Source organism: Ascaphus truei, chromosome 4 (genome assembly GCF_040206685.1).
Source record: "Ascaphus truei isolate aAscTru1 chromosome 4, aAscTru1.hap1, whole genome shotgun sequence".
Classification (NCBI taxonomy): Eukaryota; Metazoa; Chordata; class Amphibia; order Anura; family Ascaphidae; genus Ascaphus; species Ascaphus truei.
Genome location: NC_134486.1, coordinates 31,893,708 through 31,921,192, shown reverse-complemented (window position 1 = coordinate 31,921,192; position 27,485 = coordinate 31,893,708). Strand labels below are relative to the sequence as shown.

The 27,485-nt window shown below is 46.6% G+C and overlaps 1 protein-coding gene across 1 annotated transcript; it reads left to right on the top strand.

Annotated features, from left to right (window-relative positions):
- Nucleotides 1–4,221: 4,221 nt before the first annotated feature.
- DEGS1 (delta 4-desaturase, sphingolipid 1) lies at nt 4,222–26,718 on the top strand. Its single transcript, XM_075595517.1, has 3 exons — nt 4,222–4,498; nt 19,938–20,680; nt 22,465–26,718. The coding sequence occupies exons 1-3, from the start codon at nt 4,417–4,419 to the stop codon at nt 22,609–22,611; spliced, it is 972 nt and encodes a 323-aa protein (XP_075451632.1). The 5' UTR covers nt 4,222–4,416; the 3' UTR covers nt 22,612–26,718.
- The last annotated feature ends 767 nt before the right edge of the window (nt 26,719–27,485 follow it).

Below are 27,485 nucleotides of genomic sequence, written 5' to 3'. Positions count from 1 at the left end.
CCCTCCTCTAATCTCCACCAGAGGGAGGAGACACGTTGACAACCAAAGTCTGAAGACTTTGGAGAATAAGGGAGGTACCGGATGCAGCGGCCGCACCCTCAGTTCTTTGGAGCCTGGCGAGTGAAAGGATCGAGCTACCCTTTACTCTTGTGCCCTTGTGTTCAGCGAACAATGAGTATGTCTAGCAACATGGAGTTTACTCATTACCGACTACCAGGAGGACTCTTGGTGGTCACTGTGGAAGCGAAGAGGTACTTGCGATGCCTCTGTCCCAAGTGTGATTTCACAGGTGGCGAACTAGCCTGGGGAGCCCAGTGTGCCCGCTGCGGAGCACTGTTCCTGAGGCCTACGCTTACGAGGTCTACAGAAGTCACTGAGAAGGATACAACTGACCCGAATACTTGCGCGGTCGATGCCATTGCTAAAGAAAAAGCTACCTCAACCATGGAGGCTTCGGAGGGTCCGTGTGCCCTACCTGAGGTCCAAGGGGATTCAAGTATCCTGGCCGTGAACCGGCCCACGAGATGTCGGGTAAGGAGGGAAGGGGGGGGGGGGGAGAGGAGGGAAGGTGGGGAGGAGAGGAGGGAAGGGGAAGAGAGGAGGGAAGGTGGGAAAATGGGAAGAGGGAAGGGGGAGAGAAAATGAAGGGACACAGACATATATATACACACACACACACAGCCAATGACATGCCCCCTCCCATACTAGCCACGCCCCCTCCCCCCCTGCTCTAAAACTATTGCAGGACAGCGATCGCTCATGCTTGGACATCTGGTGACATCACCACTCAAGCATAAGCGAGCTCAGATGTGCCAGTATAAGGCTGTCTATAGAGCGCACCAACGTGCGCTGGAGCAGAGGCGCCGGCGATGCAGGAGGAAACAGAAAAATCTGTTTTCACGTGCGGCGACCGGGCGTCATGGCCATGCCCCCCAACACACCTCCCCGTCTTCTCTGCATGCAGGACACAGATCTCTCCTGCTGCAGGCGGCGGGGAGAAGCTGAATGAACGCTTGTGCCCTCTTCAGCGTTCACCATGACCGGAACCTTAAGAGTCCCTGGCAGGGTGCCGCTGAGCGGGCGCGCTCACGCTGGCCGCGATGAAACACATTGCGGCAATGTGTGTGGCCAATGTGAGCAAGCGCCTGAGCATGCGCGGTGCTTAGCTGCTTGCCAAGCAAGCAAATTTGAATTTGTCGCTTGCGCCATCGCCACGCATGAGTGCCCGCCCGCTCAGGGCCACCCTGGGCCCCAGTGCCTGCGCTGCACGTGCACCTGCCAGTCTGGCGCCGCGTGCAGCTGAGTTCCCCGGTCTGCGTGACAGGGGCCAAGGCTGTCTTAACGTATGGACACACTGGGCAGTTGCCCAGGGGCCCCACAGCATAGGGGGGCCCCACGCGCCTGGCCCATGCGTGCCCACCGATGCTCTCCCCCCGTCCGGCACCCCGGCTCGCTCTTAGGTTTGCCAGGTGTCCGGTATTTGGTTCCCCTGTCCGGACATTGGATAGAGCAGGGCTGCTGCTGCTAGGTGGCTGGGCAGCTTCTGATTGGTTGCTGCTGTGTAATTCAGCCAATCGGGGGGTGGCAGGAGCCTGTGGGGTGGGGCCAAAGAGCGGAGGAAAGCATGCAGCAGAGAAGTGAGGCTGTGTTTGTGTCTCAGTGTGTGTCTGTCTATCTGTGTCCTGTATGTATATGTGTGTGTCTGTGTGTCTCAGTGTGTGTATGTCTCAGTGTGTCTGTCTTTCTGTCGGTGTCTTTCTGTCGGTGTCCTGTGTCCTGGCTGTGTGTGTGTGTGTGTGTGTGTGTGTGTGTGTGTGTGTGTGTGTGTGTGTGTGTGTGTGTGTGTGTGTGTGTGTGTGTGTGTGTGTGTGTGTGTGTGTGTGTGTGTGTGTGTGTGTGTGTGTGTGTGTGGTGACAGACTGTACATACAGTACTGGCAACTTTGTTTAATTGCTCACTCACCCTTTCTTTTACTATACTAACAGTCTTCCCATTTTCAAGATCTATTAAAAATAACCCCCATTGAAAATTCTCAGAAAGGCTCCATAACTCAGCTCTCATCACAGCAGCATTGCAATCTCTGCAGACCCTTCTTACTTACAGATCATCCCCAAGAAGGCAGAGCAGGTTACTTATCCAATGGCATGATTTAATATGCAATTTAAAGCTGGATTTTGAAGTCTAAATTTGAAAGCTACTGTACTGATAATGACAGGGAGGGGGGGGGGGTGAGAGGATGAAGGGATGGGGGGTAACAGAGGATGAAGGGAGGGAATGAGAGAGGATGAAGGGAGGGGGTGAGAGGACAAAGGGGGGGAGAGAGAGAGGATAAGGGGGGAGGGAGAGGATGAGGAGGGGGTGCAACAATGTTGGAATTTGTGGGAGGAGCAGTAAGATCAGTATTGCTCGCCATGTACAGTATGACTGCAGGTCAGTTATTTATAAATGATCTGACCAATTACGTAATTTGTTCTAAATTTCACTCCAAGCATGCACCAATTTGCACTATTTCATATTCTATTTCCTAAAACAATCCTCGGAAGGGCGCTCCCTCCCAGGACTCCTCCCCAGATTTTACGAAATAGAATATAAATTGGTGAATAGTTGGAGTGAAATTTAGAACAAAAGACATAACAGTCAGGTCATTTATAAATAATGTTCTTCCCCACCAACGATTCTCGCGCGCGTCGCACCTTTCACCATTGTGTCCAGTATTTTTGGACAAGCCACCTGGCAGCCCTACTCGCTCTCCCCCTGCCCGGCACCACGGCTCCGCTCGCTCTCCCCCCATCCGGCACCACGGCTCCGCTCGCTCTCCACCCGCCCGGCTCCGCTCGCTCTTTGCCCGCCCGGCACCCCAGCTCGCGTCACAACCGCTCGCAGCCTAGAAGTGCAGCACTTCCGGTGCCTGCTGCTAATGAGCGCATGGGAGCGACAATGTAGGCAGGGCCCCGTGCAATGCTTTGCCCAGGGGCTTCTAATGTTGTTAAGATGGCCCTGACAGGGGCGCGGCCATGACGTTACCCAGCAGGTTAGCCCTCATTGGCTGGACCGCAGGGGGCGGGGCCTAGCGCTCCGTCGCTAGTTCTAATCACAATTGTAATGCCTCGTCCAGGGTGGCGCTGAGCGGGCGGCCACACTCACGCTGGCCGCGATGAAACACATTGCGGCAATGTGCGTGGGCAGCGTGTGCGCGTGCCTGTGCATGCTCGGCGCTTAGATGCTTGCAGAGGAAGCAAATTTGAATTGCCGCTCACAAGCGCGTCACGTGAGCGGTTCGCCCAATGAGGGCGAACCAGCTCCGTGACGTCATGGCCGTGCCCCTCACACAAATCGCCCGGCCGAGCAGGGCGCAGCGTACGAGCGCCAGCACACCCGCTCCTTGCCTGGCCGCAGCCTAATGCAAGTCTGAAAAACGCACCGCACAGCCCAGCGGCCACCTCTCGCAGCGGGCCCGGCCCCATTGAGGGGCGGCTCTTGTATGGCGAGCGCTGCGGCAGTTAGCGGGGGACCAAGGCTAAGGCCTCCTCCAGGGTGGCACTGAGCGGGCGGGCGCGCTCACGGTGGCCGCAATGAAACACATTGTGGCAATGTGCGTGGCCAGTGTGAGCAAGCAAATTTGAATTTGCCGCTCGCAAGCGCGTCACGTGACCAGCTCCATGACATCGTGGCCGCGCCCCCAGACAAGCGCGCACCCAGCCGACCAAACAGGGGCGCAGCGCACGAGCGCACCCCTTTCCTCCCTGGCCGCAGCCTAATTGGGCGAACAGCTCACGTGATGCACTTGTGAGCGGCAAATTCAAATTTGCTTGCTCTGCGAGCAACTAAGCGCCGAGGAGGAGCGCGCTCACCCTGGCCACACACATTATCTCAATGTGCTTCATAGCGGCCACCCTGGCCGAGGCCTTAGCTATCACACATTCATCACTATGTCACACAGCCACGCTCACTGCACACAGCTTTATATACGCGAGACCACCTATTTGGTGCGGCACATAAGGAGCGGGTCTATGCGAGCCTCTCCAGACATTATTGGCTAGTTTTTGTGTCACTCCCCATCTCCCCCAGTCCCAAATACGTCACAGGGGTGGGGAGGCGTGGCTTTGTAACACTACTCGCTGTTTAATTGGCTCCTCTACGTCATGCGAGGGGTGTGGCCTTACTCTGCCCATCGTCCCGGGGTCTTCAGGGTCCTTGCGCTGAAACGCCTCGAGTCACTGTAGGGGGCGGGGTCTCGCTCTGCCGTCACACGTCGCCCGGTGGGCGTGTCCTCGCCGCGCCCGTCCCCCCGCCTCCTGGTCTCCGGCTCTGTATAGCGGGAGCACACACGGTCCCCTGCTCAGTACAGCGCGGGTCTGTGCGGCGCCCCTCCAGGTCCCCTGCTCATTACAGCGCGCACCCGGTAACACCGCAGCTATGGGAAACAGAGTGGCCCGGGAGGACTTCGAGTGGGTGTACACCGAGCAGCCGCACGCAGACCGGAGGAAGGAGATCCTGGGTGAGCACGGTGTCATCTACTGAGATATATATATATATATCACACACACACACAGTATTAGAAGTATGTGATGTGTGTGTATATAATATACACATCCTTCTAATACTGTTTTTTTTTATTTATATATATATAATGTATTATATTACACACACCCTAAATAGTGCGTGCATACCTTGTATTTGATTCCTGAATACCCACATGTACATTATGACTCTTGCTATACAACTGTCCTTGCCCAGTAGGCGATAGATGCAGATGCATGGCAAACCTCCCATATGTTGGTACTCCTTTCTCACACACACGAATGCCACTTCTGCCCACATTTAATATCCCCATGAAAAGAAAATATATATATATATATATATATATATATATATATATATATATTGTTCTCTTTTGTCCTTATTGCACACTGGTGCCTGTTATTTTGTTGCAGCTCAGATAAATAAGGTGCCCTCTCGCTTTGGCATGGTGCTTGCCTGGTGTCATGCAGGAGGATGGAGGCTGCTGCCTCTGCACTGAATGCGTGGCCCTGAGGCTCAGGATGGGCACTTGGCAGGCCCTGCTACTTCTGTGCGCAGACATCTAGTGCTGCCAATAACCGAGAGAGTGGTGTTCGCGGCAGGGAACCAGTGAGACAGAACTTAGGTTTTCTGCTTTATCTCTCTAATCCTTATTTTGTTTACTGTGAAGCAGCCTTCTCATTGCTCAAGAATACCACTATTCTCTATCTGACTCGGGCCTCTCACTCCCGGGGGATGTCTTTCTCTTTCACTCTGACCTGACTGTGTCTCTCCCTCTCTGAACGCTCTTTCTGCTGGATGTCTTTCTTTCTCTTTCACTCTAGGCTCTCTCTGAGCTGGCGGTCTCGGTCTCCCTCTCTCAGCGCTCTATCCCATCTCTTTCTAAGCAATTTCTCCTACCCTTTTCATCTTTCTTGATCACACACTCTCTCTCCTTGAGAGCTGTCACACACACTCTCTCTCCTTGAGAGCTGTCACACACACTCTCTCTCCTTGAGAGCTGTCACACACTCTCTCTCCTTGAGAGCTGTCACACACACTCTCTCTCCTTGAGAGCTGTCACGCCTGGCCTCTTCTTTTTTGGCTATCTCTTTATACTTACTTTTCGACAGAAGTATATCTCCCTGTCTCTTTCTCGCTCTCTTCTGCCCCTTTCTACATGGCACATGGACTCTTCAGTCTAACTTGCTGTCTCTTCCCTGTGCCTGCATTGTATATACTCTCTCCCAGCTTGTATCTTACGGTCCCGTTCCTATTTCTATATATTGCATGTGTTCTGTCTCCCTCACTCTGAGCTATGGGCCTGTGTTTTATAGGGAAGGTCGTGGTCTTCCTGTCTGTAGACATTTTTTTGTTTGTTTCTTTTTTTAGCCTTTCCTTCCTCTTCATACGGCTACAGAATTGTTATTTCACAGGGAAGGCCACAAGATAACGTATCTGTAGATATCCATATAGATCCATCTGTATATACATCTGATCCTATGTGAGATGCCTTGTGTTGGGGTGGAAGGGGGGTGGGTGGAACTGAACCGATAAAATCACATTTGAAAGCTGCTATGGTGGAAACTTCTGCTGCTGTTTTGTGGGGATCGCATAGAATGTCCACCCAGGGATTGCTACTTAAATCAAAGTTAGAGATCGCATTAGTCCCTTATCTTGTAGAATTTTTATTAGATTTGAGAACAGCACTGCGTCGTAATATTCATTGGGACAGGTCACAATTAAATGAATCTTTCCCCAAAAATGGGACTCTGGTTTACGTGACCAAAATATATTTTAAAACCATGGCTTATTAAAGCAACCCGTATGTATGATGATGAAAATGGCATAGCTTTGAACCCCTGTGCTGGCAGCTGGGCCAGCGATAAGTAGGAGGTAACCCTTTGTGTTCCCCAAGAAGCCTTCTACGCACCAGTCAGTACGTGCTGGCACTCGTGCATTATATGCTTGTTTCATGGTTGGAGGTCGTAGTATGTGATCGGAGTACTGGGGGACCTGCCCGCGATCACATGGTTGCGAGCCGGAAGACCGGAGCTACTAGTGTTCTGGCCCTCAAATGGTTTATGGTGACCTCTGCTATTTATAGCTGCTGAACCCCTAATACCAGGATGTGATGCTCCATACTGTGCTCATTCACAGATAGACACACCAGTGTATATACAGTGATATTTACACGCAGTATAAAGAAAAAATTGATAATTGCGCCAACCATAGTACAGTATGGTTCAAGACTTCAGTCCTTCACAGAGTGTAATCCTGCTGCCAGAGTTTCTTAGAGGTGATTCTCTCTCTCTCTCTCTCTCTCTCCTTTCTTTCTTTCTTTCTTTTCTGGGTCGGCACAGATATTTTCTGATCACTCTAAGTCAGCGGTGCGCAAACTGGGGGGGGGGGTGAATTTGCAGGGGGGCGCAGGCTGCTCTTCCCCCAGGTATTTAATTTAATGCTGAGGGGAAAGCGTGAGGCCTCTGTAACCTCACTTACCTACTGGCAGCTGGGTCTTTTGCGACGTGGTGTCAAATGACGCCGCGGGGTCAGGTGGCGTCATGCGTTGCCATGACGCGGTGGGGTGACGTGACCCGCAACGTCATTTGAAGCCGTGCCTTCGGGGGAGGGGCGCGAACACTGCTGCTCCCAGGAAGGGGTCCACAGCTGAAAAAGTTTGCGCAGCGCTGCTCTAAGTGATATATTACAGTAAGATTGGTGTGCTGATTTGTTCTTCACTCTTTCTATGTCCGGTGGTGTTTAGGCTGTTCTGCTGTTCCATGACAAACACAAGCGCCTTATTTGTTTGCCTTTTTAATTCAATAGTTTATTCAGAGGTTTATTACATATTATACTAGGGTGTTTTGCAAAATGTGACTTAGGAAGATTAGTTTAGTGGAATATAAATACTCTGCACTACCACAAGGATTATTTTTACGTACATTAGTGAAGTGGGGGTTAAGGAAATCATAGGACATCTTTAAATGGTTCTGCGGTTTCTCTAATGTAGGGAAATGCTGTTAAGGGGATGAGCAGCCGTGCGTGGTTGATTGGTGGGAGGCAATTTAATGTTTTTGAAAGGATATTTATTTTATTTATAAAATGTTTTACCAGGAAGTAATACATTGAGAGTTACCTCTCGTTTTCAAGTATGTCCTGGGCACAGAGTTAAGACAAATAATACATGGTTACACATACGGTTACATAAGTGAACAGGGTATACATTATATACAAGACATTGCATGCACAGTTAAAGATAATATAGGCGTACGTAACAGGATAGTTCCCTTTAACCGTTTCACAGTCAGGTTTTAGTGGATACCTAAAGCATCTTGTCTGCATCTTTGTCCACAAAAATAATCTGCAGTGTAATAACTTTATTTAGCTTTCTGATTATAATTCATGCTCAGTTTGTGGGATCCCGGCTCTTGTTTTGATGTTTGCTTCTACTGCAGTTTTGTATGATGGAAGTTTTAGAATTGGTTCCCTAAAACATGAGTTGGTGTGACATGTTATACTCAACATGGCTAAAACAGAGCTCCTCATACTTCCTCCCTAACCTGGCCCTACTACCTCCTTCCACATTACTGTTGGAACTACGATCATTCACCCAGTAGCCCAAGCACGCTGCCTAGGGGTCCCACTCGACTCCTCTCTCACATTTGCCTCTCACATTCAAAACATTTCTAAAACTTGTCGCTTTTTTGCTCCCCAATATAACAAAGATTCGCCCTTTCCTCTGTTGCTCGACTGTTAAAACTCTGACTCCGGCCCTCATTCTCTCCCGTCTTGATTACTGTAACCTCCTGCTGTCCGGCCTTCCTGCCTCTCACCTGTCTCCCCTACAATCTATCCTAAATGCTGCTGCCAGAATCACTCTACTCTTTCCTAGATCTGTCTCAGCATCTCCCCTCCTGAAATTCCTCTCCTGGCTTCAAATCAAATCCCGCATCTCACACTCCATTCTTCTCCTCACTTTTAAAGCTTTACACTCTTCTGCTCCTCCTTACATCTCAGCCCTAATTTCTCGCTATGCACCATCCCGACTCTTGCGTTCTGCTCAAGGATGTCTTCTTTCTACCCCCTTTTTATCTAAAGCCCTCTCCCGCCTTAAACCTTTTTCACTGACTGCCCCACACCTCTGGAATGTCCTTCCCCTCAGTACCCGACTAGCACCCTCTCTATCCACCTTTAAGACCCACCTTAAGACACACTTGCTTAAAGAAGCATACGAATAGCACTGTGAACATTCTGAACACATGATGCATAAAGCTTGGCCCCCTGCAGACGCACTTACCAGAACTCCCTACTACTGTCTCTGTACGTTCTCCCTACCTACCAATTAGACTGTAAGCTCCTCGGGGCAGGGACTCCTCTTCCTTAATGTTATGTTTATGTCTAAAGCACTTATTCCCATGATCTGTTATTTATTCGATTACCACATGTATTACTACTGTGAAGCGCTATGTACATTAATGGCGCTATATAAATAAAGACATACAATACAATACAATCAAAGGAGTTGTGATTTGCAGTAGGAAAAAAGTGTGTTGTGTAGCCGACAGTAGCAAATGAATGAAATCCAATGCAGCTGCACTTGTTACGTGCATGGCGTGAGCGCTGCAGAGCAACCGCGCAAGCTTTTCCCAAGAATTTTTTTTTTTTTGGTGCGCGGCGGCCGCGAGACGTGAGTGTTTCAGCCAATGAGGGTGTACCGCTCATGGCCACGCCTCCCGATGCCATCTGCAGTGCCAGTTTTGGCCGTGCGCATTGCACTTGTGACGTCACGAGGAAGCACGCACTGCCGGACCGGGTATAATCCAAGCCTTACACTAACGGAGGGGAGCGCAAACGTTTGCAGCTGCGCCCCCCCCACCCCCCCCTTACCTTCCCTCCGCTGGTGCTCGCGCCTCCTCCTTACCTTGATGCGGCGTCATGGGACAGTGCGTTGCCATAGACACGAGTGACGCCGGCAGAGTCAAGGTAAGTAATAGCGTTCAAAGGCTCACACGATCCCCCAGCATTTAATTTTAATGCCCCGGGGAAGAACGTGGGACCCCTGCAACGGCCCACGTGTTCCCCCCCTCCCCCCCGGAAAATCTCCCGCCCCCACTTAGTGCAGCGGTGCACAAACGTAATTTATAAGATGTGCCGCCTCGGCAAAACAGACCTCGCCATTCGGGGTGTCTTCCAGACAATCAAATCACGGTGTTCCCCTGGGAAGAGCTAAACCTTTGAGTGATTTTACATTGTCCCGATCTGAAGAATGGTTTGAACCTTTCCAGCATAAATTGCTGTGATAGTACTTCCGCCAACCTCCACACATAATACAGCCTTCTCATGGCCCATAGAGGAGAATGGCAACGGTTTGTGAACAGCTGGGTAGGGAGCTGCAAGATTAAATGGCCAACTTGCAGGCACAGCTCGCGGATGTTTTGATTTTGGAAGGATTCTGCTGCTGGCCTAGCATTACCGAAGCTGAAACCTTTATTATGTGAGTCTTCATAACATTTCATGAGCTCCCTTTGATGTTTTAATAAAGGTTTAGTATTCATAGTTTTAATTTAATATTTTTCATTTCTCAATAAAGCCGCAATTCAAGCAATATCCTACGTGTGTCTTATTTTTTTTTTATATGAAAGTATTTTCTCATAGTACAGAACTGATTTATAAAAATGTAAAAAAAAAAAATCAGTTGATTATGAGAAAATATTTGTAGTATTGGGGGGAAAAAACTGCCTTTCTCTAGCAGTGAACCAATTGTATCTAACTGCCCAGTCAATTATATTCCTGGACTACATTGCTCACAATGCTGTGCAAGAACTGAATTAAATAACCCTGAGAAAGTGATCGATTTACAGGAGAACGGATCGATCTGCAGCTTAGCTAATCACTTGTCAGTGTGCAGATTGTATTGATGCACATATTGAATGGTAAAAATATATATATATATAATTTTTTTTTAAACTGCAGCTGAATATGATGTAATACGCGCAGGCAGAAAATAGTCACAAATTAGATTGTAAGCTCCTCGGAGCAGGGACTCCTTTATGTTATTTCTATGTCAGAAGCACTTATTCTCATGACCTGTTATTTATATTATTTGTTATTTATTTGATTACCATGTGTATTACTGCTGTGAAGCGCTATGTACATTAATGGCGCTATATAAATAAAGACATACAATACAAATTAGCCATAAACATTATAGTATACAAAAGTTTGTTGCATGGTGGTACAAACAGGAATGAGACTTTACATCAATGACGAAGCATGGGCTCTACCTCTTTATCAGGATTCTCTGGCAATGTGCTGTGCCACTGTATGCAGACTCTGCTATTGCTGAGACACGCTCAGCTGACAAGTTACAACGGGGACTGCAACCTCTGACCCCTGCACAATGCAACCTGTTGTACTGTATATCAAAAAAGAGTGCAACTGTAGTGTTTTAACTCCTTCACGGCCAGAGTGGCTGGCAACTGTGTGGTTACTGTGCATTTTTATTGCTATCACTGAGGTTTGCTTGTCTGTTTTAAAAACGGTGTGGGGTCTGGGAGTGGCTGGAAAAGTCTTCCCAGAACTACTTCCTCCTTCCTCTGCTCGCTGATTAAAAACAAAAAAAAAATCAGCTGTATTTTTTATAAAAATCCCCAAAATTATAAATGAATGTGTCTACTAATGCCTTATTAATGCCATTAGTAGCCCTCAGATCCTTACCTGAGAATATTAAGATAAGACATTTTGTTCCTGCTAAGAACCCTTGTCCTGTGCATACAAACCAGCTTTCTTATTCCTGGTGGGAAAGTGATGATGATTCACAGCAGGCGTTACCATGTGAATACTCTCTCCTGAGAGCATTGGTGCTCTTAATATAACAGATTGAATCCAGCTAGGAAAATAAAACAGAGGTTGGCAGGTAATCTTCTTGTTCTTTAAAAGGCGCCACATGAGTCACTTTCAAAAGAGGGGGGGGGAGGGAATTGCATTGAATGAAAGGCTTTTAAAGCTGCAGTTCAAGCTGATTATTATATGTATGTATATATTTATATTCCAGGAATACATTTCCCACAATGCTGTGCAAGAACTGACTTAAATAACCCTGAGCAAGCGAATCATTCAATATGTGCATTAATACAATCTGCATCCTGACAAGTGATTAGCTAAGTTGCAGATCGATCTGTTCTCCTGTAATCGATCACTGAAGATTCTGCTCGTGGGTTCTTTATATCAGGGGTGCGCAAAGTTCTTGCTCTGCGCCCCCCCCCTGCCTGCTCACCCACCCCCTGTCTAATGTTACCCCTTCAGTGCCCTATCGACGTGAAGGGTGCTACTCTGGGGGGGCCCCTCTGACTTGCTCTGTACATTATCCGGGTTTACTTGGTTCTTCCCTGTCACCGGAAGGAGAAAGTGAGCGCTCGGGAGAGATCGCGTGATTGCTAGCGCAAGAGGTGCTGTGGCCACGCAGGTGACAGGTCCCACGGGCACTGAAGGAGTTAAACAATACTGCGGTGCTGTGAGGCTGCTTCCCTGTGCTGGAGAAGTATATTCAAATGAGTGGGATATTGAACAGGGACCAAATTAGTTATGTGACTGTCTCATGAAGTCGCATTTTTCCCAGCTGTTAATGTATTCCTAAAACGTTGGTGTTTGGTGATGTATGCTACCATCCTGCCCCCTACCTGATCTCGCCACACCCTGGCAGCGTTTCTTAGGCTAAGGCCCCGCTCCCTCAGTCAGCGCGCCCGCACTGCAGACAGGCGGCGCGCTGACAGACACAGACCGCGATATGCAGTTTGTAGGGAGGGGGGCGGGAGTGGGAGGGGGGGCGTGGTTTGAGCGGAGGGACCCGCTACTCCCTCCACGGACTCGGGCTCCCGGGCTGCAGGAGGGAGCTGCTGCGGGCTGCTTGAAGGTAAGCAGCTCCCGCTCCCTTCCCCCACAAATGCCCTACACACACACACACACACCACCTTGTGTAGGAAGCTGTCTGACAGCTCCCGCCCCTGCCGCTGATAGGCTCATCAGCACGCCATGTGACGCGTCACCGCTCAGGATCACTATTTTCTTGCACCCCCTGGCGGCTGACGCATCACAGCGCGTAGTGAGCCGTGCAGCGAGGGCGGACTGGGACCTGCTCAGGATGATTCCCCTGCTGGTAGGGAACGCTCACGCGGCCGCCCACGCCGCCGGGCACAGCGGGTCCCAGCCCTTAGGAACTAGTACGAGACGGGAAACAGTCTGTCGATTTTGCATATGGACAACATTCCTTTATTAGCCAAATGGCCTAAAGCGGGAGACAATCATTTAATAAGGTTGTTGCTAAAGGTCTGGCAAGGTGTCAGGTTGCTTTGCGAATATTTCGATGACATTTTTAAGGCAGATTCGCCACGTATTTTCGTATTCACCAGGGGGGGATAAACCTGAAAATGTAATGTTCCTTTTATTGCTATATAGATCCTCGTATATCCTTTCAGTATGTACATCTTTATTTATATAGCGCCATTAATGTACATGGCGCTTCACAGCAGTAAGGCTGCGTCCATAGGACTGTAGCCGTGCTGAGGCGCGTGGAGGCTGAGGGAAAGCGGGTGCTTTCCCTGGCCTTGGTCTGCGCGCCGTCCGGGAGCGTGTCGGGGGAGGGGGGCCTATGACGTCACGGATCTGGTTCGCCCTCATTGGGCGTATCGCTCACGTGACCGGCCCTGCGCTCCCTTGAGCGCTTGAATTTAAAATTTTGCTAAGACTTATGCTTCTGCACGCTTGCGTGCGCGAGCCCCTACTAAAGCCGCTCTCATTGCGGCTGCAGGGGCTCACTGCCGACCATGCCCGAGGCCTAATACACGTGACAATCATATAAATAACGCACAAAGAAGTGCTTCAGACATTAAAAGTAACATTTAGGAAAAGGAGTAATAAAATGCTGATTAGAGATTTTCTGAGCTGTTTCTAATCTTTATTTGTAGGGGCAAAATAATACAAATATGTCCTGGTTAAAGGAAAAAATAGCTGATCAATCTATGAGAGCTTATGTCTGCATGGTGAATCATTCGTTCTGTAGCATCTACTCAAACAGCTCATATAACTAGTCCTTACCTGCCAATTAAGCTATGTATGGCTTTTTGTATGAAGCAATTATAAGACGATAAGTGATTTCCATGGATGAGAATGTTGGCACGAAGTATACTTGATGGGCTCCATTTTATACCCGAAGGGTTCTATAAACAATACCCTTTTTAGAAAAGATAACGTCAGCAGATTTCACAATTTCCTTACAAAATGGATTATAACAGACAAAATGGAGATTGAATGACGAGCCCAATCCCAAATCCAACATGGGTGTGCGTAGACCAAATGGATTGTGAATCACAAATCTATTTACAAAACGTACTTTGCATTTTTCACGCGTTTGATTTCCAAGAACATTCAGTGCTTTTGTGTGAGTTTTCTTTGCTATGTAAAGAGTGGAGAAACCCAAGGGAACATTGCCCCGTGTTGCACTATTCTGATTTCCTATCGGGGCTCAAAGTTTGGCACATCTGGGTCGTGCTATTCCGGTGGCCGTGCAGTTCAGTGATGTCACTTATGCTTGTCACATGTCTATGACGAGTTCTAGTGAGGCAAAAGATGCTAAACCCTGAAATGAAGGAAGGGGCTTGTGTGTTTGCTCTGAGCTGCAGGAATTGTTTGCTTTGGCAGGCTAGCAAGATGTGATCATTGGACGCTTACATTGCAATATAAAACTACATTTATGAGAGGGCTTTAATTTCTATGTACTTCTGGTGCCAGAGACACACGTGGGTAAATATTTTTTTCCCAGCTTACGAGTAAAGGTGAAAGGTGGATTCGGCTACAGATTTCTTACCACAACTCGTTCAATGAAGTAAAGACGCCTGTATCACCTCCTGCCAGTGTGAACCACTGCTTAATATCTGACATTAATACATGTGCAAATGTCACATCAAAGCCTACTCTCTAATGCAAAATGTATATTCCAAGGAGTAAATAGTACAATACTGTTCTGGTGAGTACTCGGGGATAACGAGTTTTAAATGACTGTTGTTATCCACAATGGGCCCGGAGTAATCCGATTGAGATCAGTGTTATCACTCCCAAATCGGGGATACCTGGCTTTAAAGTCCATAGCAGTTATGGACTATTTGGGCACGATGGTGCTTTGACTCCTGGTCATTGAGTGCCGGGGGCAGTAATGACTTGGTCTTTTGGATCAGATTCTCACTGTAGGTAAACATGTTAATTCCCAGCACTCTTGCTAGTCCCCATTATGTATACAGAGTAAGTGCTTGCGCTTGTCTAAGCATTTTCCTGTATACGTGTCCCTACTTGTGTTCAGTGATGAGCAGTACAGGCACGATTAACCACTGCCCCAGAGAGCTAAAAGCAGCCATGCAACATTCACTTACAAAAATTAATATTGTTGTGCATGAACCGTTTACATCTCCCAGAGCGCATCTGTGGTCCAGGGTTGCCCTGCTTCAGGAGCAGTGGGCAAACCTGAAGATGCATAGAAGCTGCAGGGTCGCAGCCTATCCCGGCAACCAATAGAAAATCCACAATGTCACCGGGAGAGGCATGTATGCTGATTCATGGTCTTCTTGGCCACTGTGGACACATAGTGGTTTTGTTACATTGATGTCTATTACCTGGAACTAGATCATAAATGATATCTGGAACATGGTGACTTCCAGCTCTACCTTCCTACTCCAGTGCTTCCCCACCTGGGGGGGCTGGACCAATAGGAGGGAGAGGGGTGGCATGGAAACAAAAAAAGGCGGCTCAATGATTGGGAGTGGTGTATACTGTACATTGCCAGTATTTCTCAATGGCAAAGGAAAAAGTGTGTGTGTGTGTGTTCCTTCATATTTCACTGTTTTTGTAATATTTACATGGGTTTGTTTGGGGATAAACTTTGGTCATCAAATACCAAATGGTGACCCCATAGGCAAAACTGGGTGAGGCGAGTTTAGGATATTTCGTTCCCAAACGGCTTTTTTTTTTTTTTTTTAACGCTTATTTGAATACGGTATTTATGTATGTATGATGTGTAACTTGCTTTTGGGTAAATATTGTTATGTAAATAAGTTGAAAGCTCAGTCCCATCTAGCCTTTGTTCAGAGCACATTATCTGTTTGTTTTGTGTTACTGATGGCATATATAATTTGCCCTATTATCATGTGGGGGTGTGTTTTGTGTAAGTGGTTTTTTTCTTTATTTTTTTTCTTCTCCCCCGTTTCCAAGAATTATTGATGCAAGTGGTAAAAATAAAAAAAAAGTTGGAGTCCTAAACTGATTAAGGCCTGAGGCTTGATCACTGTAACTTTAGGCCAAGTTTATAGTACTTGCGACGTTGCGCAGCGCTGTAGGAGGTACATATCCGTCGCGTGTGCCCATAGTGGGCTGACGTGAGGTCGGCGATCGCTGGAAGCCAGAAGATTTTTGAGGTTACCTGCGATCGAGGGGCGACTGCACGTGAGCGGTTAAGCCAATGAGGGCGAACTACTCACGGCCACGCCCCTCCCCCCCCCCATCGCGATCTCTGGTCTCCACCAGAGTGCAGGAATCCCTGTAGGACGGTGACAGATTACATCACCGTAGTCCCTACTATAAACTCAGCCTTAGCTCTGCCGCTGCCACATTCTTGTGTCAACATGAACTTCATTAAATGAAAGCTGCATAGTCTGTGATTAGTATTTCAGTTGGGCTTGTAGAGCCTACATGTGTAGCGCTAACCGAAGTTTAAAGAAGCAGCCCCCCATTAAAATGATGACCATTTATCTTGTCTGAAACTGGGGCTTTTGAGCTGATCTGCCCGACTTACAGGGACCCCCTGAATGTGAGTAAAATACAGTATGTTTTTTTTTTTTTTTTTTCCTCCCCACTTTGAAAAAACTGCAGATATGGCCATGGGGGGGCGGGGGGGGTCAGTAATAGAAAAAGTCCCCATGTCTTTTTCAGATGACGTTTGAATTTGCTGTTGGAGTAAGTCTCACCCCCATACCCAATCTGTAAAAAAAAAAAAAAATGACCAGAGAGGCCTGCTGCTTTAAACTCCAAAAGGGCCGTTCAGGACGTTGCATGTGGTGTTAACTGACTGCTTCATGTTCCTGCAACTTAGTGCATGGCGACCCTTAAAAAAAAAAAGAAAGTAGTGGTACTCTGCTTGATGAACAAAATTTTTTAAAACTTGTGATATTTTAAAGCTTTAACTTAATGTTATGCTCCAAAAACAGACTTTTCTTTCAAAATAAATTGGTGCCCACACGCTTGTAAATACAAGTGGTACTCTGTTTGTGTAATGTGTACGCACACGGGGGATTCCATGTCCCCATTACACCTTGACCCCTAATTTTAATGGAGGTGTAAGATGGATGCATGGAAATTGTTACATTGCATTTCAGTGTATGTTATCCTCAAGCTAAAAACCTTTCAGAATTGGGAGCAAGAGCAAATGAGGTTACAAGAAAATATGGGTGTGTTCGTTTTTGTCCTTGCGGTTTGCAGAAGTCAGCTGGGTTTTTAAATATACAGCTAAACCCCGTTATAACGCGGGTCTCGGGGTCCACCCCGAGACCACCGCGTTACTAACGGGGTCGCGGGGAAAAAAATGGCCGCCGCGCTTTAGCGCATATTCATCCCGCGGGACAGGAGATGGGAGCGGGCATGTCCCTCCGCTCCCCGCTTCCCCCTGTCACCGCGGGGCAGGAGATGGGAGCGGGGATGTCCCTCCTGTCCCCGCTTCCCCCTGTCACCGCGTGACAGCCCGCGTGGCAGGAGATGGGAGCGGGGATGTCCCTCAGGTCGCCGCTTACCTCAGATCCCGCTGCCTGCATGGAGGTGGTAGCGGGGGGTTTCTTCTCCCCACCGCTGTCCCTGGCGCTCCCGCTGCCTGCGCGGGAGGAGGGGGGGGAGCGGGTGGTGGTGCTGGTCGCGGCCTTTCCTCTGCTCCGACCCCCCGTCTGTGTAGAGTGAGAGAGTGTGTGTGTGTATGTATATATGGGAGAGAAAGTGTGTGAGAGTGTGTGAGAGTGTGTGAGAGTGTGTGAGAGTGTGTGAGAGTGTGTGAGAGTGTGTGAGAGTGTGTGAGAGTGTGTGAGAGTGTGTGAGAGTGTGTGAGAGTGTGTGAGAGTGTGTGAGAGTGTGTGAGAGTGTGTGAGAGTGTGTGTGAGTGTGTGTGAGTGTGTGTGAGTGTGTGTGAGTGTGTGTGTGTGTGAGTGTGTGTGAGTGTGTGTGAGTGTGTGTGAGTGTGTGTGAGTGTGTGTGAGTGTGTGTGAGTGTGTGTGAGTGTGTGTGTGTGTGTGTGTGTGTGTGTGTGTGTGTGTGAGAGTGTGTGTGTGAGAGTGTGTGTGTGAGAGTGTGTGTGTGAGAGTGTGTGTGTGTGTGTGTGTGTGTGTGTGTGTGTGTGTGTGTGTGTGTGTGTGTGTGAGAGTGTGTGTGTGAGAGTGTGTGTGTGAGAGTGTGTGTGTGAGAGTGTGTGTGTGAGAGTGTGTGTGTGAGAGTGTGTGTGTGAGAGTGTGTGTGTGAGAGTGTGTGTGTGAGAGTGTGTGTGTGAGAGTGTGTGTGTGAGAGTGTGTGTGTGAGAGTGTGTGTGTGAGAGTGTGTGTGTGAGAGTGTGTGTGTACAGGCAAAATACATCTGTTAAAGTGCAGTTGTCTGTTTATTTCTATATAATAATTGTGTGCAGTGTGTGTGCAATGTGTCAGTGTGTGCAGTGTGAGCAATGAGCAGTGTGTGTGCAGTGTGAGCAATGAGCAGTGTGTGTGCAGTGTGCAGTGTGTGTGCAGTGTGTGCAGTGTGAGCAATGAGCAGTGTGTGTGCAGTGTGTGGTCAGTGTGTGCAGTGTGTGCAGTGTGTGCAATGAGCAGTGTGTGCAGTGTGTGCAGTGTGTGCAGTGTGTGCAGTGTGTGCAGTGTGTGCAGTGTGTGCAGTGTGTGCAGTGTGTGCAGTGTGTGCAGTGTGCAAAAAAAAATTAAAATTTTTTTTTTTTTTTTTTTTTTTAAACGGGAGCCACGGGAAAACCGCGTTATAACCGAATCGCGGTATAACGAGGCGCATTATAACGAGGTTTAGCTGTACTTTCTTTGCCTACGCTGGCTGCTTTTCCAAACCGTTTTGCTCTGTGTACTAAAGCATGTTGCTTCATGCAAACCAGTAGTTCTCTTGCACAATATGCGCAGATAATGCTGGCTTGATGTTCACTATTGAATTGCAGTGCTGGAGGTGCAGACTGTTGGGCACAATGATACTCCATTGTACAGCTGCAGTTATTGGCTTGTGTATGACAGTGACTGTACACTACACTATGTACACAGACTAATTCACTGACTCCATGAATTCCTGACCCACGTGTCTTTACCTGTTTATTGCATATTCTGTGTCTTTGCCTTCTCCTAAATGGCTCTGATACGGCGATGGTGCGCATATATCTGATATAACCTAGGTAACACAGGTTGTAATAGGTTGACTTTTTTTACATCCTCATCTTCCTCGATACCTCTGTGGTAAGCAACAAACTACATAAACCATAACCCATCCCTCACTACATCTAGATTGGACCCATTAAATCCATCGTTGCCGCTAAACACATTGGTGGGACTAAAGTAGCAATCCTCTTCCGAATGCATTTAAGGCTGTGTTATGGTGCTGTGTTATGGTGCTGCCTTGTTTCTTGGCATAACTTTCCTTTCCCCGAAAACGCATTCTGCCGAAGTAAGGCCACGCTTATAGTGCTGGTGACGCAACCGATGACGTCGCCATTAGCGAAAGTTATCATTTTGATTTTAAGTGACGTCGCTGGCGACAAGGCCAGTGATGTCATGAAGGGGTGGGCCGCGGTCTCTGGTTTAGAGACCGTCACATGTGGTGACTGTCTCTAAAAAAATTAAATAGACCCGGCTTCAACATTTTGGGTCGCTCCGTCGCACTTACGATAAGTGCTTGCGACGGAGTCAATGTATTTTGTTTCGGAGCGGCGTTGCAAGGCACTATAAGCGCAGCCTTAGTTGAGTTTAGTTGTCTGACTTTTTCTATACCTCCTGGGGGTGCATTTAATTATTGTTCTATTCCTGGGACATTGTTCATTGGAGCGTGGTATCAGGAATGGAATAAAGGTGCAAGAAACTGGGTTTAAGAGAACAGAATCGGTACATTCAAAAGGTTCCAGGAATAATAAAATGAATGCTTAAACCCTTTACAATGCGGTGGGTTGGACGCCCCCTGGCACTTACTGCTTTGCTGGTTCCACTAGCACTGACTCTGTCAAAGTAAATAACTCCATGTTGGCTGTAATTAGGGGATCGGTCTGCATTTTATTATTTTGGGTCTTGGGCAATAGCAACGTTGGGTATCAGCACTTAAACTAGTGAACATGTCCATTATTACTGTCTAATCTTTTCCCCTGATTTTTCTTCATTTCTCAGCTAAATATCCCGAGATCAAAAAACTCATGAAACCCGATTACAATTTGATCTGGATTGTTACGTTGATGGTAATCACCCAGCTGACCGCATTTTACCTGGTGAAAGACCTGGAGTGGAAGTGGCTCATGTTCTGGACATACGCATTTGGCAGCTGTGTCAGCCACTCCATGACCTTGGCCATTCACGAGATCTCGCACAACAGTGCGTTTGGTAACGGTAAACCCATGTGGAACCGCTGCTTCGGGATATTTGCCAACCTACCCATCGGACTCCCCTACTCTGTCTCCTTCAAGAGGTACCACATGGATCACCATCGCTACCTGGGAGGGGACGGCATTGACGTGGATATACCCACCAAGTTGGAGGGCTGGTTTTTCTGTACACGCTTGAGGAAGCTCGTATGGATCATCCTTCAGCCTCTTTTCTATGCCATCCGTCCCCTTTGCATCAACCCCAAGCCCATTTCTAAGCTGGAGATCATCAACTTGGTAGTGCAGTTCTCCTTCGACGCTGTTATTTATAACTTTTTGGGAGTGAAATCTATGGTTTACATGCTTGTGGGGTCCATACTCGGACTCGGATTGCACCCCATCTCAGGGCACTTCATAGCTGAACATTATATGTTCTTAAAGGGCCACGAGACGTACTCCTACTACGGGCCGCTGAACTACCTAACCTTTAATGTCGGCTACCACAATGAACATCATGACTTCCCCAGTGTCCCTGGCAAGAACCTGCCACAGGTAAGTACATTTTATATCACACCGACCAGTGTTGTGCAGAATATTAATCTGACACTGTTGAGCAGAATACAGCAGGCCGAATCCATTGACCCTAACCGCACAGACATACACCAGACTAGATAGCCAAACCCATACATGCTCCACCTACAGATCTGACCTGTTGCTGGCTGCAGTATTAGGATTTACCCGATCACTGTCTTTGAAATGGGTCTTTCCAAATTCGAGTTACAGCTTCTGGTCATTGAGCTGTCACTTTGGCCTCTGTGCCCAGGCACTGAAGTTAGATTGTATGTCTGTGGGACAAGTGCATACTCTGTGTACTTTACGGTCATTGCTATAGTCCTCTTTCTAATCATGACCTGATATTGCAATATATACTATTGCAATAACAAAGATTCACATCCGTATATATGGAGGTAAATTCAACAATAAAACTATAGGCAGTTAACCCATTGCAGGAGTTTAGGGAATTATAAAGAATTGGACATCGCAAACCAGCATTATTTAAGATGGGTGTGAGGCTCCATTTTATTATCTAATATTTTTAAACACCATTTTATTGTTGTGTAGGATTTATTTATTTTCTTGCTGTATGCATTTGTTTATAAAGGACAGACTGATCGTCTGCCTGTCTCTAAAGTAATTAGCACAATTAAGAATTTCCCAGTTTTGGGTATTCACAACTCCATTCTTCCGTTACTAATAAACTCTGTGAGTCTCCTTTTTTTATATGGCTTAAATATAAAACTGTGAAATTTATTGAACAGCATCTTTAGCCAGAGTGTTTCCTTGGCGGAGCGCTGCCTTTCAGTGATTCCCCTCCCCCTCTGGTATCAAAGGCTCACGTAACCCCTTGAGTAATGAAACCACTGTTACTAATGGAATGGCGCCGCTCAGAGCTTTCACTTCACTGTCTGTATCTTTAGTGAGAGGCTTAAAACTATTCTGCATCTGATGGCCTTTCTCAGGACTGAGACACATGAAAGCGCTCCTTGCTCCCTAAATACTGGTAATGTGCTTAATTGCAGGGGAGCATAAAAGCCCTATAACTCACACCTCAGTCTTATTCTATATCTGTAATGGGATCAAAGGGCCGTATCATTCATTTTGTAAACAAGCTATATATATATATATATATATATATATATATATATATATATATATATATATATATATATATATATATATATATATATATATATATATATATATATATATATATATATATATGTATATATATGTATGTATGTATAACTTAACTCAGTATTATGGTTTAGCCTATCCCATAGCCTCTCTTGCATTCCCAGTAAAATCAACCCCACACTGATGAGACCCATCAAGGTCGAAACGGCTGTCTGTGGGTGGTTTTCTGGGTATGCACCTTAACCCTGGCTGTGCTCAAAGCTGTGACCATGCAGCAAGCTTAAGCCTATAGGGAACCATGTTAAAAATGGTTATTGAGGCAAAAAGTGACACTGTGTGCTCATTTGCATGTCATTTCCCAGAATCCCTTGCTGCAGTGGAAGTGCTGTATGCTGGGTGATAATGGGGAAAGGCGGGGTTGCAGACCTGCCTAAGTCATGCAGATGAGCATACAGTTATATTTGCATATATATATATATATATAATCACCAGAATAGAATCTCTCTAATAATGTTTAGATACACTTTATTTAAAATTATTATTATTTTTTTAAACAAGTTGTTGTTATGCTTTACTACCATCAGACTTTGGCGTGTGTGCTGTTCGACTTTAAGTCTGGTATCTTGCTATCCCTGTTGCAGGTGCGGAAAATCGCCGCTGAATATTACGACGTCATGCCGCAGTATACGTCGTGGGTTCGAGTGCTGTACGACTTTGTGATGGATGACACGCTCAGCCCGTACTCCCGCATGAAAAGGACACTGAAAGGCGAAATTAAAGAGGAGTAAACTAGCAGTGTGCAGGACTTTGTGTTCACACCCAAAGATTGTCAGGTTTACTAACACAGGGAATCGGCACAACCCATGACGACCAGTTTGTGTAGCTATAATACCCTCTGCAGTCTCTTTGCCTTAACCTCTTACACTCCACGTGAGTCGCTTATCTAAGAGCCGTTGCAAAACTGATGGTTTCATCCCCCTCCGCTGCTAAAGGGGCCAGCCGCGTGTTGCTGCGCAGACCCCTCCGGCATCAAAGGGGTTAAGTTGCAGCTCATGTTGGGGACCCTGTCCTGGACGTGCTGCAATAATTAGGACAGAGTGTAACAAAGCAACTTCATTGGTTCCCACTAGTCCTAATGATTCCAAATTCTTCCGCCCAGTACTTTCCGCAGTGTCTCGGGGGTATGTTAACTCTTTATAAGATTAAACTTCTGTTGTTGCCCCGTTCTACCTGTTTCTTGAAGTCTCCTCTAGAGCCCCTGCAGGGTTAAAGTGACACAAGGACGTCACTATGTACTTTGGTACTTCCAAACCGTGTCAGGTCTGCTCCATAAAGGGCTGTGATGCAGAACGCATAGAGATTACTCTGGTTTTGTGCTGGGTCCCCTTTTATATTCCTTTTCATTTCACTGGTTACCAAGTTGTTTAACAGGGGTGTACTTTATATGATCAGTTGTATAGTAGTTGCATATTTTGGCATTGTACAAAAGACTCCTTTTTTTTTTTTTTTCTCTCCCCCTCTGTTTTTTGTGGAACATATTCCCCATCTTGTTGAAACTAGCACTGTGGTATTCGCACCGTGTGTGTTCATGACACACACCACTCCCCCTTCTTCCCTCCCCTCCCCTTATTGGTTAACATGAGGAAGTCACGCAAATGTATTGCAAGTGGAATGTAAGTTTACAACCCCAGCAGATATGGCCTATGGATCTAGTGTCCGCATTATGCAGAAATTTACTTTACTGATTACTCCCTATGTTTATTAGCATGTATATTAATAACTAATGCCTGCAGCCCTGGAGGGACCTGCCTTGCAATGTGTTGTATGTAGTTCTCTCTAGGATGATGGTGTAAAAGAAGATTTTCTTTGTTTGCTAAAATAACAAAACACCTTTTTTGTTGCTGCTTGGGCCTGGGTGCAGGAATATCCCTTCTCTCTCCTCCCCCCCCCCCCCCCCCCCCCCCCCCGGCCTGGTATTTAGTAATAGGAATTCACATTTTTTGTAAGGTAACAGGCCCCACAGTCGCCGAGCACAGAATTGTACAAGAGGGGTATAGAGCGGTCCAAGTGAAAATCAGCATTATGATTGCTATCAAGTAGATGTAATTTGTCGTGGGTGTGACACCGCGACCAAAATCGCTGAATTCAATAGATTTTGATATTTACCGCGACGGCCGCACCACGTGACTGCAATAAGCCAATCACATAGCCTCTACATGACGCCAGCGCCGTCGCAAAAACTCAATGACAACTTTTGCGATGGCGACGGGTGACGTCACCATCAATGTAGCCGGCACTATAAGCTCAGCCTTGGCGGTGGCGATTCCATAGATCAGTCAGGCTTTCGGAACCACCTGTGCTGAACCAGGGATATCCATAAAACCTGGTTTTTTTTTTTGTTTTTTGTTTTTTTTTTACTTGGACCTTCATGACATTTGGCACGATTCTTCTCCAGCTCCCCACCCGCATCCCTCCAATGCTATTTCACAAGAAGTATCTGGTTGGCATACTTGGCTCTGTACGTTTTTTTGTTCTTCATTTCCAATGTGTTCTTGGTTTTGGTCTGACCAAAAAAAATCCACTTGGCCAAATACATAGAAAATCTGAAGGGGCTCCGGGCCCCTGTAATGCCCATATAAGCGTCTCCTACTCTTCACATGTCAGCTAGTTAACCACTGTGCTACTGGAGTTGCCTGCAAAGTAATGGCCGTAAAACTCTTCTAGAACTCCTAACTTCTGACATGCCCAAATCCCTCAGAATTGGTGCAGCTCTGCACTTTTTATCACACCCGTTTACCCAGGGACGACACAAGTCATATTAAGAAGTTATTACTCAAAGATGACACAGGTAATTCCCGCAGCAAATGTTAACATTGTTTACTGTCGGTAAAAGCATTGCGGGTTAAATGGGATCATTTAGATTTACTCTTTTGGCCATTTTCAGCAAAAATTCTCCATAAACTTCAATGTGGATTTTGGTCCAAAAACTTCCACAATGGCTGCTTTGGCAGATATAGAAAATGCCCATAATCTCAGTCTTTAGCCATTTATAGTAGTACTCTTAATGGTATAAAATCCAGTGTTCGTACATTTATTGCAACAAGCAGAGTGTGCAAATTACTGTCCGATTTTGTAATGTTGCAACCAGTTTTCCCAAGCATTTCAATAACTCGTTTATGCACATATATTGTACGTGCATAATATGCTCATATATTGTACGTGCATAATATGCTCACATATTGTACGTGCATAATATGCTCATCCACATAAAATATATATTCAGCATCTATTCATTTTTCCTTTCTCCGTAGAAGTGCTGGATGCATTTCAGCAAGAGACCACACCAATTCTTTCAGTGCTGAGGGGGTTAGTCCTGTAACATGGGGGACTTGCTAAACGCAGCTCTATCGCAGCTAACGCACCCACATTGGTGAATTCTGGCCGAGCGGAGACATATATATTCTATTGCCTGCATAAAAAAGCCTTTGGCTGCAGCAGCGTGAAAGAAAGAGGTTTGTAAATGGAAGTGTGTTAATTAAGGGCAACAAGTGTGTGCTTTGTAACATGCAGTGATATGAATTGTACCTTTTTTAAATGGCAATGTTTTTAGGGAGCTGTAGCAGGCTTTGAGTACTGGAGTGAGACCTGTGGAAGTAGATGCCATGAATGTCAAACAGGTTTTATCAAGACAAAATTGATTGATTCATTGACTGACTTGTCTATAGATGCTAGGGTTTTTGGGGGGCGGAGGGGGGGGAGGTGGTTTGCATCAGTGATATACTTTGCCTGAGAGGCGGTGCAGGTGCGATCTGTACGCAAGGTATTTTCTTGAATTCTATAACTGTTCCTCTGTCATTTATGAACTTGCCTCTCCCTAAAGTTGGTCTGCCTAAAATTATTTTACTGGCACCAACCAGTAATGTGCTGAGGGATGTCGCCTGCAGAATGGGAACGGCCCATATTCACTAAATTGTGCTACGATTTTAGCATGGCCTAACTCGCATTCAAAAGAGTAGGAGTTAGGATGTGCAAGAAGTTAGCACCCTTTAGTGAATATGGGCGTCAGTGGGCTGATTATCGGTCTCCTGGGTGCAAAACGCTGCATCAGACATATTGAAGAAAACGCTCCCATTGGTTTCAAATTCGATATAATCATCCTCTCTGGTCTGATGCTATTTTTACAGCAAACTCTGAATATCGCTTTCCTAATGGGTCCTGGCTTCTAGACACCCAAGGGAGAGGCAGTCAAACCACATGCACTAAATCGCTTTATTTCTTCTTGCAGCACTTTGTTCGTTTCATTTTCCACTTACATTTGTGTGGTCTTTAATCTTGTAATTTCTCCCCAGACTTGGTGGTTCTGCAAACTTCTTCTTCTCCTCTCTTGGCAGATTTAATCTTGTGTTTTAAATGTCTTGATCCAATTCTGCTGTGGAAACACAGATCATTTTACCCTGATTTCTGTTCAACAATTTGTTCAATGTAATTTGTAGCAAGATTGAAGTTTAAGCACATGGCAAATATTTTCTGCATTGGATGTGCAGGAGGCTTAATATGCTCTGCTTTTTAAAAATCTAATGTGCATTGCCAGATATGTTGACGATAAATGTTATTAAACACATGATTTTCTAGCTCTTCATGCCATTTCACTTAATCTGCCCTGTTTCTGTCTCCTCCAACCCCCCTCCCCCCACCTCTGCCCCCCCTCCTCCCCCCACCCCTGTCGTCCCCCCTCCCACTTCCATTTAACTGTTCCATATTTCAATCATTTACCACATGCAAAGAACTCTGCTGGTCCAGCATGAGCTTGTTGAAAAGCTTTTGTATAAAGTTGTCAGTATTAAAAATGATTTATGGTGTAACATGACTCATTAAAAGATGTTTGTTCAACGTTTTATTGGCATTCAGAGTTTTATTATTTATTAGTCTGCACTTTTCAGATAACGAGGTATTTGACTAACAGATTACACTGTTGGCGTGATTCAAGTGGTTTAATCAACTGGTGCAGTCTCTTCTGTTCCCAGCATTTATTTATAACGTTTTTTATTTATAAAAATGTTTTACCAAGAAGTAGAGTACATTGAGTTACGTTTCGTTTTCAGGTATGTCCTGGGCATAGAGTTATAACAATACATGGTTACATTAAATGAACAGAGGTTAAACAGTCAATTCAGACATCTCTTGGACAGATAAGAGTTGGAAAATTGGGTACAGGGGATAAAAGGGCTTGTGAGTTTCAGATTGATGTCAGCACACGGCTCGCATGCTCTTGCTGTGCCAAAGGCTGTCCGCCTATGGGACGAAGCAGATGTACACTGAATCCACATTCAATCTGAAATCCCTTCAAAGTCCTTCGTCTTCCCGGCTCATTAAAATTCCAGTGGGTGGAGTTGACGTTCCACATAGTACCAGCAGAAGCCTTAGGACACTGGTTCTGTGCAGAGGGGAGCAGCTCTTGGCAAGATACTCCGCAAACCTGGAAGCCATATCGGTAAAAGGGCAGCGCCACTAGGTGGGTAAGGTGGCACCCGTGACCAGGAGCTTACATTTAAGTAGCAAATGAGAAATTGGTTAATATAAAAGCGTAGACGGAATAACTTTGCCGAGCATTACATACGCGGCTCCTGCGTCCCGTTTCGGTCGCTGTATATTCAGTCTTGAG